Below are 16,833 nucleotides of genomic sequence, written 5' to 3'. Positions count from 1 at the left end.
GATCACTGCTTAGGGAAAGTTGTAGCTCTCGTAAACACTGGTGGCAGGGATCTCTTCTATTACTATTTGCAGACAGTCTAGCTTTACTCACCTTTAATTTGCCTATGAGAAGAGCCATCAAATTTTTCAAGAATGATATGAAATGGGGTTTTGTTTTCCTGAGAAGCTGGAAAGGCAAAGGAGCTACATTAGGGATGTTCATAGCGTAGCTCTGCAGCGGATCAGGTAGCTACCAGCTTTGCATAGCAACGTTGTGGCCAGCATATTAAATCATATGTCATTTTATCCAGCATTTGTCATCCAGAGGCTTCAAAACCTTCCTAAAAATAGAAAAAGGTAAATGCTTTAGTTGCCACACTAGAGATGGAAAGGTTGAGGCAAGGAGAAGTCAAATGCTTCGTCCACAATCACACAACTAACCAGCCTATCTGGGGAGAATTTACTCCAAAAGCCAGACCTTCCATTTTCAATGATCTCCTTTTTTGATCTGTGGTCTTCTGTTTTAGTTTCATTTTCCATGTGTTTATGCAGGATGAAATATATAGACTGCAAATGAGTAAATATGATTCAATTTTGTTATTTTTAAACTTCCATATACATTGTGTGATTTTTTTTTTGTTAAGAAATATTATGAAACTCTTACAGAGGAAAAAACACATGCTTTACACTAAATTAAAAAAAAAAAAGAAAAAAGGAAAAAATTTTTTTTCTTTTTCAGGATTTCTTAGAGTGAGCTAAATGACTATCAGTCACCTGGCATGTATTTCAGTGTTTCCATGTTTGTAAATCTGGCTTATGGAGTGTAATGAAGCATTAAAATGCTGGAGTTTTAACTTCTATTTTTTAACTTCAAAACGCAGAATACAATTCAGGCAAACACAGCAAAGTAGAAGCTGCCTGTGGGTGCAGAACAGGAAGCACTAGCAGACAGACACATGTAATAGAATTATGTTTGCTCTTGCTCAACTAGATATACATCAATTTTAATTAACATATTTTATGCTTCAGCTACTAACATCCCTTCAGCAGTGAGTGGGTTATGTGTTTCCATCCTGTATATACCACCAGCATCACCACCACGTCCTTCTCTATCTTCCCCCTCCCCTTTCTACACAAATGTTGCAACACAATCTGAAATTTCCTCTTTTCTTTCCTTCCTGCATTTCTTACAGGTTCCTTTGCGTCAGAAGGCAAAAAAGAAAAGTCAAGGTAACGAGAGATTGTTTTTTCTTTTCTCTCACGGATTCCTCTGTTATTGTCTTAGTATGTCTTATTCTTGAGAGGGTGAGGATTTTGTACTGCTACTCAGCTGGTGGAAGGCTGCTTTTTAACTCCACTGATTCTTGAACTGATTCTGAGGAAAATGACAATGGGCTGTTCCTTTGGACTAAATCCTTGTGGTATGTTAATTGAATCAAAGCTGGTAATCAGTGAGCTAGAATCAGCTGCCTGCATAGAGATACACACTAGCGGTTTTCATGTACTTGGCATAATAGTTTTCTCTAGCTGACTTAAATAGATGTATTCTTTTCAGTGCAGCTGTGTGAAGGAAAATATATGCATGCTTCTCTTAAAAGGATCAAAGGATGTATTTTTAATTTACAACATCTTGTGTATCTTACAATTAATTAGTGTCTGCATTATCTATAGCTTACTATTTTGTTTCTGAACATCAGCATGCCTTTCAAAAGAATGTGTGCTACTGCCACAGCCATTATAAAACTGAACGACTTCTAAGTATATTTTAAGATATGCTTGGATGATTTTCTGAGATTGCTAAGTAAGGTTGACATCTTTAATTGGCAGTAACATCTTTCCTGGTAATGCACTTTTAAGAAAGCAGAGCACTGTATTTTTAATGGCACAGGATTCTTTATAATGAGCCGACGGAGGATATCGTGCAAAGAGCTGGGACAGGCCGATTGCCAAGGATGGCTCTACAAAAAGAAGGAAAAAGGAGCTTTCATTGGCAACAAATGGAAAAAGTTCTGGTGTGTGCTGAAGGAGTCATCACTGTATTGGTACAGCAGTCAGCTGGTGAGTACAGTGTACATCCAGCTCCGGGTGCCAGACAAACAGCATCTGCTGGGACTGAGACAAGGGCAGCTGTGCTTACAGTATAGATGCACCCTGGAGTTGTACAAATAATGGGGTTCATTTCTCAGTCCTGACATTTCTTGTGATCTGGGAAGTGTATATGTGAATGTGACATATGCAGGAAACTGCTTTTTCTAGTTCACCAAGTACTTGTGAAATGTTAACTTGCTGTCTGTTTTGCTCTGTAAAAAGTTGTTCTTTGAAGTCACTAGTGGTCTTTGAATTTGGGAAAGATTTTCCTGGGCTGGGCAGTTTGCAGACACTTGCTATCAAGACTCAAAACAAGAATTCTTCTTCACTTCTGATAAATTTAAGTTTCAGAAGTGTCTCTCCTGTTTTTCTCTCCATCCCCTTCCACATGGAGATTATTTTGTTTATTTGTCTGATTGGTTTCTCTTTTTTCTTCTATTTTTTCTCTTTTCCTTTCTTAATTTTTTTCTTTTTTTCTTTCTTCTTTTTTTTTTTTTTCTTTTTTTCATTTCAAGTGCTAGAGAATAGCTGGCTTTACTACAGGCTGGTTCGATTGGGCAGAGAGGATGTCTTGCCCATTCTAGGAAGATTCAGACAGAATTATTCCCTTCTCTTTGCTCTCTTGCACTGCTACCTCTAAAAAGCTCCTATCACAATCAAATGATGAAGTGGTAGAGTCCAGAATTAGGGTATGCAGAGGATTAAGGGATGCCAGCAAAAACATAGGTTGAAACTCAGCAGCTTCAGTGTGGAATTGTGGATAGACATCATGTTCCCTAAATACAAATGAGCTTCTTTGGAAATCAGCATTTCCCAGGCCCAGCAAAAGATGAAAGTTTAAAGAAACCTTTATTAATTCTTAGAGCATTTAAAAAAAATCAAAGGCTATCTGGATTGTTTCCACTTGTTTATTTCTGTTGCAGTAATCCCCATTAAAAATCTTGCTAACTGCTTCAGGGAACAAATAAAATAGTTTAAGCCATTAAAAAAATTCCCATACCCTAAAAAAAAACTTAACTCGTGTGCAGAGTATTCCACATTCTCCCTTTAGTTGTGGGTATAGTGTTATTGTTTTTTGTGGGTTTCTTTAGGGTAGTTTTTTGGTTGTTTGATTGATTTATTTAATTTTTTGTTTGTTTATTTTAATCAGAATAAAAATTTTGACTGGTACTTAAAGATGGTATTAGCTATTCCTTTCTGGGGACAAGTGAAAGCAACTCTGCTGGTCTTGGGCTGTTGTTTTTTTAGGATGTTGTGGTAGTCTGATATAGATTTCCTTCAAGACTAAATCAAATACATGCATGAGAGAAAGGAAAGGAATAGGAAAATTAGGAAAGAAAAAAATATTTTAAAACCCTTTTTTTCCCCAATGCTTACAATATCTTTGCTTGAAAGACATGGCCTGGTAGATATACTCCCCAGTAGCATCAATACCTTGCAAACACTTATTAATATCAGCTATTAGAAATCTGTGTACTTCTGGGCAAGCAGTTTTGAGAAAGGTGAGCTGGCTGGCTGATGTGTCCTTTAGACATGGGAAGTATCAGAAAGGAGTAATTCTGAGGACTAATCAAGCTGGGAGAAAATATAAAAAGGCACAACCAGGCAAAATTTGCCTTCTGGGAAGAGAAGGGTGGTGGGGGAGAGGTGCAAAGCCCTCCACTTCCTTCGGTTGTTGTGGCCTGGCTAAATGCTGCTCTTGGGATCCAGAGAAACCATGATCATGATGGTCCCAGTGCTCTAGACAGCACTCATCCTGCAGTTCATGCCTTTCTGGCTGTCACTGACTGCCCCCAAATGAATAAGCGTCAGCCTCATTCCAATTTATTTTATTTGCTCCAAAGAGCCCATATAGCTTCAAAATACTGTTGGCTTGTGTCAGTCTTGAGTTCTCACCTATCACAGCTGTTCCTTTAACATGCTAGCTGGTAGTGCCTCTTTGCTTTCAACTTCTGCCAACTCTCACATGCTATTTTGTGTTGAAAACTCCAGGTTTCTTTGGACAACTTACAGTGCAGCCTCTATGTAACTAGATTCAGGCAATGTTTGCAGAATGTCAGTAACTACAGGGTTTGGAAAGGACAGAAAGTGTCCTTTGCTAAGACCTACTTTCTTAAATTTGTGAGACCAGAGACATGCTCAGAGATCTGAGATCAATTAGACCTGATGCATTTTCACAAATGTTTTCACCTCTAGACTGATGAAGGAGAAATAGCAGTGACACTTGCTTTCTTGATATTTCTTTTAAGTCTCTGGCCTGGCAATAATACTACCTCTCTGCCACTGTCTTCAGTAAAGTTAATCCTCAGGTCCAGTGGGTCATACAAGATGGCAATCTAAAATTTGGAGTTCTGTTGAAAGAGGAGTCCTGCTTACCACGTGTCTGAGGCTTCCTGTTATTGGCCCTCTTACAGAGGCTGAAGCAAAAGGTGGTGGTGAAAGAGTGGAGATGAGGTTAAAGGAACCATGGCACACTGTTTACCTGTAGCTCTGCCTGACCAGTTTTGTTCTTGTGAGAAACAAGTGTGTTTTGTTTGTGGCTGTGTGAAAACCAATCACTGGTAACTGTAGCATAGCAACAGGGTGCTGGACCTATTTTTCTAATGGAGAAGAGGAAAATAGGGAGTGGGTGGAATTTGTACAGGAACGTGCATCATCCTGGATTTGGGTAGATAACCTTAGCTGACATCATGTCCTTGGTGAAGTCTGTCTTCAGGTGCCTCTGAAGCTCTAGATGTTTCTGTTACCCTGGTTTAATTTGCCTTCAAGCTACTCTGGTTCTGGGTCTTTCATGTGAGACAGATAGGGGGACGCGATATAGGACACTCGTGACATTTGCATGATATTTTCTTCAATTTAACATAAGACACATTGTGAATGCCACAGCTTGAAAGAGAAGAAATAATAAAATTCTGAGACAGATCAGCAATAGCAGATCAGACACCCTGAGAGTCAAGCTTCTCCTTCATTGAAAGCAAACTGGAGAACACAGACAAATCCGTATAAGCCTTTGATGAACTAGCTGAGGTACTGCAAGCAGTGAAGTTAGGGCCCAGTGGTCTAGTTAGGCTTGAGTAGGCTGCCCTGGAATCTCTCCCCAACACCCTTCCTCTTTCTATAAGATATGAGGCAGGTAAACTTCTGTTTGCAGCATGGATGCACTCATAATCTCAGGAGGGAAGCTGTTTGAACTAAGAGGAAACAGAAGGGTTGGCTTTGCAATGGTAACACAGAAAATGTCAGAAAATGGATTTGAGCAGTCAGACTTTCTGGGTGTGTACAGGACTCCTTGGACAACTGCTTTTCATTAGCGTTTGATTCCTTTTTTTGAACACTGCTGTCTGTAGGCAGCTGCCTTGAAGAAAAGCGTTTAAAGAGGACAGTGTGAGATCCTGTCTAATACTTTAGCAATTTTAGTTCTCATACTGAAACCCCAAAGGGAATCAGTACTCCTATAGGAAGAGGGGGGTGGGGAGGGTGAGAATCATCACATGTAAACCCAGGTTCCCAGCTCTTTGTGCTTGTTTGACTGTGTTACATAGTATTGGCTGGAATGGGACAAAAGACTAAATCCCTCTCTCTGGTGGGTCTTTAGGATAGCTTGACTGGTTTTCCAGGTACAACTGAAATAGAGTTTTGCAGAATGTGTTAAAGATGGTTGTCATGGGGATTACGCTGAAAAAAAAAAGATATAAAATTAAAGGGTTGCAGGCTGTGATCTACTGTCACTATTTATCTTTGTGTTTGGTTGTGGGGTTTTTCCGATTTACTGCATTTAAATTGGTCCTCACTCTGGCAGCTTTTCTGGAAGCTGTATAATTGCAATCTTTTAAAACAAAAATCTTTTACCTTTGAGTTGTAGTTGCCCCTCAAATGGGCAAGAAAAAGGTCATTGATGTCGGCTGATTGTGCCGAGAGCTTTGGGGACCTCTGGTCCAGTATCTTACACAAATTATTCACAGTTCTGTGAGTTGCCTCAGTCATGTACTTGGCAGAGAGAAAAAAGACTGAAAAGGTTTGAGGACTGAAGTGATCCTTCAACATCTACAAGGTATTCTGTGGGCAGTGCTGAAACACTGATGAAGCCATGAGGAGTACCCTGATTTGCAGACCGGAGCTGTTCCACAATAACAAGATATTTCATGTTACAGCACTATTGTTAAAAATCTTTCTGTAACATTACACTCACTTTAAATGACTTACTAAATCTCCTAGAGCCACAACATTTAGATAACATATTGAGGCAAGCTGAAAAAGACATTAGCCTCTTTCATTGGATTCATGCATTATGTTTCATAAATAAATTCTTTTTGGACTGCAAAGCTTTTTCTGTGAAAAAATGGTTACTTTTTTTTGGCCTCAAGCATTTGCAGAGACTGTTGTTATTACTGAAATTATTTTTCTACAACTTAGTGTAGCAAAAGTACAGATTTTTGTGTTAGGCTAGCCTTCATAAAAACCACAAGAGATAAAAGCTTATTCTTTTAAACAATTTGATCAAGTAGAAAACAGGTCGAGGTTCTTTTCATCTGAGTTTTATAGGGCTATTTTACAGCTTTGCATCAGAATCTCAAGGATGCTTGAGTGAAATGTGTGAGTTAAACAATAGCATGCTAAAGTCAAGTTAAAGATAACATTTTGGAGAAAAGAAAGCATTTATGATTTCTATACACTTTTAATGTCTTAAAATTATTTTTTCCCCCAAGAATGACTGAAAAGGTGACTTCCACATGTTCTGTTCCTACGGTTTATTTGGAATTCTATTTGCTGACTATAATAACACTCATAAGGTTTTAATGTTGTGACTTCCTTTTTTTCCTTCCTTTTTTTTTTCCTGATAATTATGGAACTACATACCCATCAAATTCCTCTTCTCTGTTACACAGATGGCGTGTTTAAGATGTGTACAAGTAGTGCATTAAAAAGTTCACACCATTATCCTCTTCATTTATAACATGTAAGAAAGGCCAACCTGCCCCAGACCCAAGTCACCCACTCACCCACCTGATGGCTTATCCAGCTCAGGCCACTGATTTACTGCTGTGCGTGTGAGAAGGTACCTGAGTGTATTCCTTCACACAGGGTCTTGTTCTTAAACTGGGTTTATTGATTCATGCTGCAGAGAAACAACTGGCATTGTATAAGTTTTTCATCCAACAATGCGTGCAATAGTGACTTTGATACCTCAGGGACTGCTTTTTTGAGATTGGTCCCTGGTGTTCTTAGAGTAGTCTTGGGAATGAAACAGGATTTTCAGTTTTCTTGCTCACCCAATCCGGTAAGTGACCAGTCTTTCTGGTAGAGAAATGCAGGTAATACATTCTCTATCTTTAGTACAATGCAGCCCATGAATAGAGCTCCTTCTTTACTCACTCCTACTCATTGGCTGATCCCTATATACTTAGTATACTATGGATCTGGAATGGTAATACTTGCTTAAGGTCTAAGTGATTGACATACACATTATGGAAAAAAAAAAAGAAAAAGAAGACTTTTACAAAATCTTGTCAGTTATTTTTTTGTTATTTTATCTCAATGAGTTTAGTCTCATGAAATGCCAACATGTGGAACGCAAACAAAAGCTCCTCAAGCCAGCCTTGAACTGAGTTTTACAGATACAAATACAACCAGAGAGAGTTAAAAGCCTACAACAGCAAATAAGTACTTTTTTATACAAACATTACAAAATCAAGATATTTTCAGCCCAGATGTGGGAAAACGTCATTATTTCTCCTGTACTTAAAGAAAATAACAAAAAGCCCTTCCACTGCTGCTTTTTTTTTTTTAATGTGTATATGTGTGTGTGTCTTGGAGCAGAAACTCACGATGATGTAAAAAATATAAACCTCTCCTCTGAATGTTTAATACATGTAAATGACAGGAATGATGATTATGCCATGGTTTATTGTATACCAAAGAACAGATATGCAGAGCTGCGGGGAAGCCACCCACTGAAATATCCATTCTGTATCCGTATTTCCATTCTTGGAGGTTCATACTTCCAAGAATTAAAGCTCAAAGACTTGTCTTGATGAACATCTTTTTATAGTCACATCATATTAATGCATAATGAGACTTGAGGTACTGTCAGTCATCTTCATTTATCCTCTGCTTTTGTAATTGTTGTGTATATTTTACCTACTTTAGCTCAGTGTACATTTTCAGAATCTTAATGTGCCTAGGGATAGTGGCTGGGAGCAGCAAAAATGTGATTTAGGAATGAACATTTTCTATGTCTTGGAAAGTACATTTTTTTCTGACATTACATGCTAGAGACTTTTGTCTACATTATATATTGCTCATTTTAGGAAGAGTCCTAGTCTCATTGCAAATGACCAGGTGTATGTAGACAGATGACGTAAAGGAAGATGTTTCCACTTCAGATGTTTCGGTTTCAGGCAGCAAGAACGGGAATTTGAGGCTTACTGGTCACCTCAGTTTTGCTGGAGCGACTTTCTAACAGAGGGTCCTGGTGACCTAGAGCAGAGATGTCACTGCTCAGTAAACCTTCTTGCATCCAGAAAGGACTAACTGGATATAAAGAGTGTACTGTAAATATCTGCCTGGCTTTTGTTACCTCTTGTACCATGCCGGAAAATTTCTGGGGGGAGTGATAGCTGGGTGGCCAAAGCCACCTGTGGCTGGTTTACAGTGTTTAACAACAGAGCTCGGCTGTGTGGGATCATCCCCTTGCACTGTTTCACCTTGTGGGTGGGGTGGGAGTAACCTGTATTGCCTCTGCCTTGCTCATGTATAGACATATGTAGGTGATCCTGCAAAATGGTCCCTGCTACAATTATGCAGGGGATACCCTCCTCCGTTTCTGCTTAGAATCATTTTGGGTCACTTTTGAATTGTATTTTTCAGCTACATATGGATCATTATGTGTGGTGCTGTTACACATCTGTGTAACACACATACATGCTTCATCGTGGAACAAACTCTCCTTTATGATTGTATGTAACAGCAAGACCTGAAAGGATGATATAACCCTTATTCATCCTTATTAATCAACAAAACCTATGCTCACATTCTACCACTTGCACCAACAAGAGTGGTGGCTTTCTAGCATCCAGGGTTTGCACAAATATAGATCACAGAGGAATATTTCTTTGGTGTTGATCTGTCCCCATGGTGATGAGCATGTATTTTTACAGTATAAAAAGCTGTCAAAAACAAGAACTTGCATGCTAAATATTATTCAGCATTGGAGTTTGCTAGCTTGCTAATTGGTTGATGTGGTGATATTTAATTTTTTTTTTTGAAGGCTGAAAAAGCAGAAGGATTTATCAGACTTCCAGACTTCAGTGTGGATCGAGCAATAGAATGCAAAAAAAAGCAGTAAGTTTATCTCTTGTTCCCAGTTTTGCATGATTTTTACAACATTGCAAGGAATGAATCTCAGTAGTCTTTGACAACAAAGCTGTGGGGAGTTCTTTTGTGTTGTATAAATAATGAGATATTAATTGAGCTACTGAAAGGAAACCATATTGCAAAAACATTTTTGAAAAATCTCTGCCAGATGTGCTTTGCTAGAACTACAAATAAAAAAAATAGATCAGTGTGCCAAATGCTTTTTTATTCCCTCCGTCTTTTCGTACAGTGATTATGAGTAAGCTTGTAGTTTGTCTCAGATAGGTCCTCTTAGTTGAGGAGGTCAGCAGTGGTGCAAGTAGTGCCACTTCCCTCCAAGCTGAGACTGTTCTTTAGACTTCTGTGGTGCAACTGAGCTTGGGCTGTATTGAAGCCTTTGGTTGTGTAGGGAATAAAACCTTTGTTTAGCAGGGTGCATATTTGAAAACATTGTTTCCAAACTCCCTATGCAGCACTGACTTCCAGCTGCTTCTGAACACACTTCAAAGGTTTGGATGGGTGTTGCTGTTGTTCAAAGTTATAAAGCTCAGCGTGATTTTTATTGTGTCTCCCTCAAGAGAAAGCCTTCATTCTTCTGTTCGGGTCTCATGCTGCAATTAGCTGTAGGTGTTCTTGAGGTTAACTGTGGGCTGGACTCCTCCAAGGAAAGGGGGCAGCTATTTTGAATATGGGGCACTCCATTTTGTTTTCTCAGAGGAAAGGTTGAGTCACATAGTACAGAACCACGAGAAAATGTCTTTCACTTCGGTGGCAGTTGGCTGGGAGGGAAATGTTCTCATCACTTGTTCGGATAAGTTAGGAAAACCAGTACTGCTGGGTCAGCTGGGGCCCAGCCAACTATGTGTGTGTGCTTCCATGGGACAGTCACCTAATGAGGTACAGAAGAGGGAAGATACACAGTCTCAGGATTGGACACTATGTTTTAGGTAAAAAAAGGCACTGAAAACTCTTAGTGGTGGATATTCAAGTAAAGCATAGTTTGGGGCTGAGACCGACAGATTAACTATTGGAGGTAGCCAGGGGACTAACTCTATTTTGTTTGCTTCACACCTGCCATCTATTTGCCTCTTTGGTCCCCCCTAAAACTTGTCTTGGAAAAGTCATTGAAGAGTCAGTCACTGTTCGCCAACTGTGCGCCACTTGTGACTTTACTGTGTCACATGTCCCTTCCCACAGCCATCAGTTTTCCATGCTGTGGGGTCTTAGCCTGATTAATCACTCATGGAAGCTGTTCAATGCCTTGGGTCACTGCTGGTACTTCCTCTGAATTTTTTCAGGTTTGCTTTAATTTTAGAGCTGGAGGAAGCAAAACTGCACACAGTATTTGAGGTTTGGGAATGCAACAGAATTATGTAATGAAACAATGGAAGTCTTTTTATTCTTTATTCCTTCCTTTTTAGTTCCTGTGGTTTATACTCTCTGAATAATGTGTGGCCAAGGAAGGGAGCTAAAAATAGATTAGAGTTTTAAGGGAAGAGCTATATGGATGGACAAGTTAATCTGGACTAATACAGTGGAGTGAATATATATTTTAAATAATTCATTCAGCTATTATTTTTTCTTTCTTATATAAACTAGTTTTCTTTTGATCTCTTATATTTTTCTTTTCCTAAAGTGCTATTAAGATCAGCCACCCACAGATCAAGACATTTTATTTTGCAACAGAAAATGTTCTGGAAATGAACACGTAAGTAGGAGTGACTGGTCATGTTTCATCCTGTCTTATGCATGAGAACACCCTTTGAAAGTTCGTTCTTTCACTGTCAAGTGGTTATTGACAAAGCTATTTGGGGAATTACTGAGTCTGGTTTGTTTTCTGATCGCTGAATGGAAGGAAACTGAAGAAATTTGTTCCCTAATGATGCTTGAAATCAGAATCATATAATTAACCCAATTTTGATACTAATCTTCCCAACATTTGCTGGTAAAATTCCTTTCTGATAGAGAGGCGTTAAGATTTGTTAGTAAGTTCATAACCTTGGGAGAAGTGAGGGCTTAATATAGTTTTGTCCCAGAAGTGAACCAGGACTAGAATATAACAGTGTCTGCTTTCGGAGTAGAGCAAAACTGTTGTAGTTGAACAATCCGTGTGACAGATCAGAAATTTGCTTTCCACAAATGCCCAGCAGAAGAACAACCAGATAGTTATTCTATTAATGCAAGAAGTAAAAATGGATATGAATACTGCCATTTTGGAAGTCACAGAGCTATCAGAAAGATATTATTTTATACTGGTCCAATTTTGACTGATTCAGATATATCTCATATCTTCTTTGTCTTTTTTACTTCAGATTGCAGTCTGTTCACAATGCTATTGCATTAAATGGCCAAATACTGGACACAAAGTGGTACAATCTAAATAGGAAGGGAGATCCTATGATAGTCAGTTCAGGATTTTAATCATGGCTCTGCTGGTGATCCTTGTGAGATTCTTCATAGGTCATTGACTATTCTTTCCCTCTATAAATAGGTGACCTCATGCATATTTACAACAATAGAAAAGGAGAGAGTTTGAGAGAATGTGTGTGACCTCCTGAAAGGCCCGTAGATTCAGAAATGTACAATACTACAGTAGTGTATGTGCATAGATATAAATAAATCTGTACTCTATAGATGTATGCAGGTTAATATAAAAGGAAAGAATGCATTGCCCTTTGAAACTTGGAGAAGAATGGAGCATTCTGATGGGGAGATAACCATCCATTTCCGTATTCCTGCATTTCCTACCAGAGCTCCTGAATGGAGTGACAGTTCTTGAGCAGATAGGGTGAGGATGACTGAGAGTGAGGGTCTGCTGGACAGGAGTCTTTCTATAGAGAGAGTAACCCTGGTTGAGAGCTAAGAGATGGAAGGATGTTTGGAGAAGGAAAATTAGAGCTAATGGAGGACATTAGTGAGTGTTAACAGCCAGTTTGTAGCCCAGCTGGAAATTCTCATGTGAGACATGTTTAGTCTCATGGGAATCAGTGATTGAAACCTACACAGGTGTCCCAGCTCTTTTGCCCCCGGAACGATTTGCTTCAAACTCCACTTTTTGTGTAAATTTCATTTTGGCTTAGAACTATTTCACCTAGTGTTAAAGCAGCTTGCACTATGCTGCACTAATTTCTCACTGTTGCAACTGATGTTTTCCTTTGCAAAGTATAAAATACATGCATTTAATACATAAAGTACACACATACTCATGCATATGTCAAAACAGACTAAAAGACATCTGTTCTCTTGGCTCCAGTCCTGCAAATGCATATGTGAGTGGCTCCGCTGAACTCACTGGAGCGTTTGTGTGTGTTGAGTTACTGGCATGCGTCAATGCTTGATGGATCATGACCTTTTGTAACTCTTCATGCATGTATCTATATATGCATATACCTACATGTATATCTATTAAATCAACAGTGGATTTATTAATACAATCATGTGCTTCATTAATTTAGCATATATTTGCTATTGTAATGCACACATGAAAAGTAAAGGCATGCTGACTAGCTGCGTGCATTTAGCTGGCCAGCTGTACATAGTTACTAGTGACTTCTCTTCTGTTGTCATTAATGAAGTCCTAGAATTTTTTTAGCAAATATTTTCTTTTGTTAAGGTGGGTTTTCATTTAAAAAATCATTCTGTTATGATTAGCTGTCAGAAAAGAGTCAATAAACCACTCTTACAGAAATGACTTTTTCTGAATTATGTGCTCTATTGTTCATACTGCAGTCTAAAACTGTAGTTACTTTGACACTGATCTTGCTAGCAAATTTCCTATAGCTTTATTAGAACCAAGGTAAAACAAAATGGGTTTGGGTTCCCCCCCCCCCCAGTAATGAATTTTAATTCCTGTCCCTCATACATTCCCTATTCAGGCCTGAGTTTTAATCTGAAAGGCTTGAGCTTTTTCAACCGTTAGTTTCTTAAAACCTGGATAGATCTGAATGATATATAGAGAAACACAGTACACAGAAAGTATATCCAGGGGATGTTTCTAGCTCTAGAAAAATGCAGCCACCTAGGAAGAGAAATTTAAAAAAGCATAGCTAGTACCTTAAAGCAACACAGGAAGTAAGACTTACTAAACCTGAAAGGACATAGGAAGTTGAAGAACACAGAATATTATGGTCGAAAAGTCTGTTTTTAAATGACTCAGATTCTTAGATGGTGCTTCAATAGCTTTGACCAGGCCATCTGACATCATCTTCTATGGTTCCCATGCCTTTGCTTCATCTGAAGTGAAAGGTGACACCTCAATTGCTGGACTAAATCACTGACATGGTGATAAAGCACAAATACTTTTCCTTTAGCTTTCACAAATGCAACTCCTTGGTCATCAGTAGTGCTTTTTTTCAAGGATCAGGGAAAGAAGATGCCCAAGGCAATTAATCCTGCTCACCACAGGGAATATTATTATTCAGGTAACTGGTGTCTTTCTAGAAGAGGATCTAAGAAATAGAAAATTTGACATTCAGTCTTCAGACTAATGAAAATAGATGTGGTGACGTAGAACACATCTGAAAGGAGCAAAACTCTGTCTGTCTGAGGAGCATGCAAGTACCCCTGACTATATTCCCTCTGTTTCAAACACAGGTGGCTAAGTAAGCTGGGGATGGCTGTAGACCCTCAGGCACCAAATGGGAAGAATGAGGAAGGTATGCTCCTAACTGGTTTCAGTGTGTAACTACATTGTGTTCTTCACAGTTTTTGTTTGACCAAATTTTTGTCAGCTATTTTCTTTCTTTTAAACTGTCATCTTGAGTCTGTCTGCTGTCTGAGCTCAGAGAAACCACAGTGACCTGGCACAGAGTAATCACAGAAAAAGAAAAAATGGTGAGAAACAGTGTGACTGAGGGAGGCACTCTGTGATCTTGTGTGAGAAGTGTATAACTACTTTCTGGCAGTTTGCTGGCTTGCTAAACCTACCAAGTGTGAAGAGAAACAGCTGTGCTGCTCTGGGTTTTGAGCTGGTGACTTATATTACAGGAGCTGTGCAACAGCATAGGAGCTTGCAGGCTTGGGAACAACTTGTGCACTGTAGACTCATCCCTAATGTCTCGTCCAATCCTGGACATTTCAACAAGAGCAATGTAGGGGAACAAGGGGGTGGTAGCACTATTCTGAAGCCTACAATTTCCTTCAGAGCCAGGCCCAGGAGTTCATCAGGAAATGAGTAACTTTAAAAGTTCCCAAGAAATTTATTTACTGTCTTAATTTGCATGTTGGCCTAATAGAACTCTTTGATGGGAGTATACCTGTGCTCAAATCACAAATCTGGGCAGAGGACAAAGCAAGTCACCTGTCAGAGCAGTTGGAAAAGCTGCTTGTGGGGACACATGTGCTGGGAGCGGATTTAGAAAGAGAAGTGTTTTGGGTAGTATTATGTTACCAAACCAGGGATGGACTCTAACATGAGGAATATGTGCTATCATTTGGACTTTTGACCCTCCATTTTTAGAGTATAGGTACTCAATGCCCTTTTTAGAACTGTTCAGGTTGTGAAGGACCTGTCATTATGAAGAAAAAGCTGGGTTTTGCAGTAGTATGAACACTTAGGTGATGCAGCCTGTTTTGTCTAAGTACTGAAATGTTCCTCTTTACATCCCTTCTGCTTTTTCCCAGAGTTCAAGATTGTGGTTTATGCCCATGCTTGGGACATGTAGTTCCATTACTGATTAGTTTGATCTGGCTTTGTTTATACTCTGGCTCCATTTATACTGTACCATTAAAGGAGCTTTGGGACTGGTAAACACAGATACCACTGATTCAGCATATCTCATTAATTTATTTTTTTTCAGTTCATGGTTGTTTCTTTTCAGGAAACTTGTTAATTCCTACACTGTCTAATTCCTCCTAAATGCCTGTGTCCTCTTTGAGCCCAGTTTTGTACCAAATCAGTTTAGGATAAAGGGCTATATTCAGTATTAGGTTGTGTAGCAAGAACTGCAAGGTAATTGTACTCAGTGAGGAAGAATGCAAATATGTTGTCCATGTTTTCACAAAGGAAGGGTTTGATGAAATACAAGGATGGCCAAAATTTTATACATGAAAACAATTTTTTTAAGCTTCAAAATTTGTAGTATTTGTTGTATTGGCTGAATTGAGAATTATAAAACAAAATTAGTCAGTCCACTAATTTTAATTAAAAAAATGTGACCAAAAGATACAAAATAATCCACTCCATAACCTCTGCAGCCAGTTGTCTGATTATCCTTCAATAAAATAACATAGCCAAGAGTTCTTCAGCTTTTAAAGCTAGAGGCCCATCTCCCCTTCAGAAAAAGGCCTTCTGATTCTGGTGTCAAACACCTCCTTGTCTTTTCATGCATGTTTTGTCACAGGTGATCAAGCAGCTGTCTTAAGTGTGGGTGCAGCACCCACTGATGTGCCTGGGTGGATGTGCCCTTGCAGAGGCATTGCTGTGCTTCAGAAAAATGCTGCCAGTACCCACAGTCACTTCTGTTCCTGATGATCTGTTTTTCCCCTCTTTATCACACCCCATAATTCTTCAGAAGTCTTGTCGCTTGTCGTGACATTTCTTGTGTATTCATGTACTTTTTATGCATTTTAACACCACCCCCCAACCTCATTTGCTTATTTAGAGTATCAGAAACAGCTGTTGATTCTTTTTGAGTTCTTCTATGTGCCTAAAAGGGGATCCGTAGAAACAATAAGCTTTTTACTAGAAGTTACTCAAAAAGGCGTTAATAGTCTTAGAATTTGATATAGCCCTTACTGCAGCCAGTCTCAGATGTGAGATGTACCAACTTAGATGTGCCAGCACATATTTCCAGTAAACAGAATAGCAGCTATGCTATTCAAAATCCCTATAGTTCTGCAAACAGTATAGGGAGAAAAGGTAATCAGTCTCTTTGCTATCAATGTTAGAAAGTTCTCTCTCATGTATAAAATTCTTCTCTCTTACAACTTTATTCCCCTCACTTTGTGCTTATTAAACCCCCTAAATGACATGCATAAAAATAAAGTGCGTGGGTATTAATTTAACTACAAGATGAGCTAATCACAGGTGATTGCCCAGAGACCGTGCTAACACACTTCCTTCTAGTAGTGTGAACCCCTGAAGCACAGCTCTGACAAAGTACTCCCAGAACATAAGCAACCCCTGCCCCCTGGGGCAAAGAGCTGGATGGTTGCTGTTAGCTGTTCCTGGACAGCAGAAGCTGCTGCTGGCAAAGGGAGGGAGCAGCAGTGCAGAGTGCTGGATCCTGGGGAGACCGCAAGGGCAGCCTCTGTTCTGGTGACCCTTGGTGCTCACTCATGTTGTCCTCACTAAGCTCCAGCTTTGTCTTGGCAAACTCTGGTGTCCCCAGCTCAGTCAGGTGGAGATGGGTGCAGTCACTCTGCGTATGTGGTGTCAGCACTTGCTCCTGTAAAGGTTGCACACGTGCTGGG

The 16,833-nt window shown here is 39.3% G+C and overlaps 1 protein-coding gene across 4 annotated transcripts in view; it reads left to right on the top strand.

Annotated features, from left to right (window-relative positions):
- The window catches only part of IPCEF1 (interaction protein for cytohesin exchange factors 1), a 75,206-nt gene that overhangs the window by 36,370 nt on the left and 22,003 nt on the right, over positions 1-16,833 (top strand). For 2 of the 4 annotated variants that reach the window (XM_032682563.1, XM_032682564.1), the window contains exons 3-7: positions 1,173-1,209; positions 1,868-2,037; positions 9,335-9,408; positions 11,057-11,128; positions 14,014-14,075. In XM_032682563.1, coding sequence (XP_032538454.1) covers positions 1,173-1,209; positions 1,868-2,037; positions 9,335-9,408; positions 11,057-11,128; positions 14,014-14,075 — 415 coding nt within the window. The other 2 variants (XM_032682566.1, XM_032682565.1) reach the window with 2 other exon arrangements.

The sequence above is a fragment of the Chiroxiphia lanceolata genome, chromosome 3 (assembly GCF_009829145.1).
Source record: "Chiroxiphia lanceolata isolate bChiLan1 chromosome 3, bChiLan1.pri, whole genome shotgun sequence".
Taxonomy (NCBI): Eukaryota; Metazoa; Chordata; class Aves; order Passeriformes; family Pipridae; genus Chiroxiphia; species Chiroxiphia lanceolata.
Note: the sequence above shows the minus strand (reverse complement) of the source record. Positions and strands in the feature narration are given on the sequence as shown.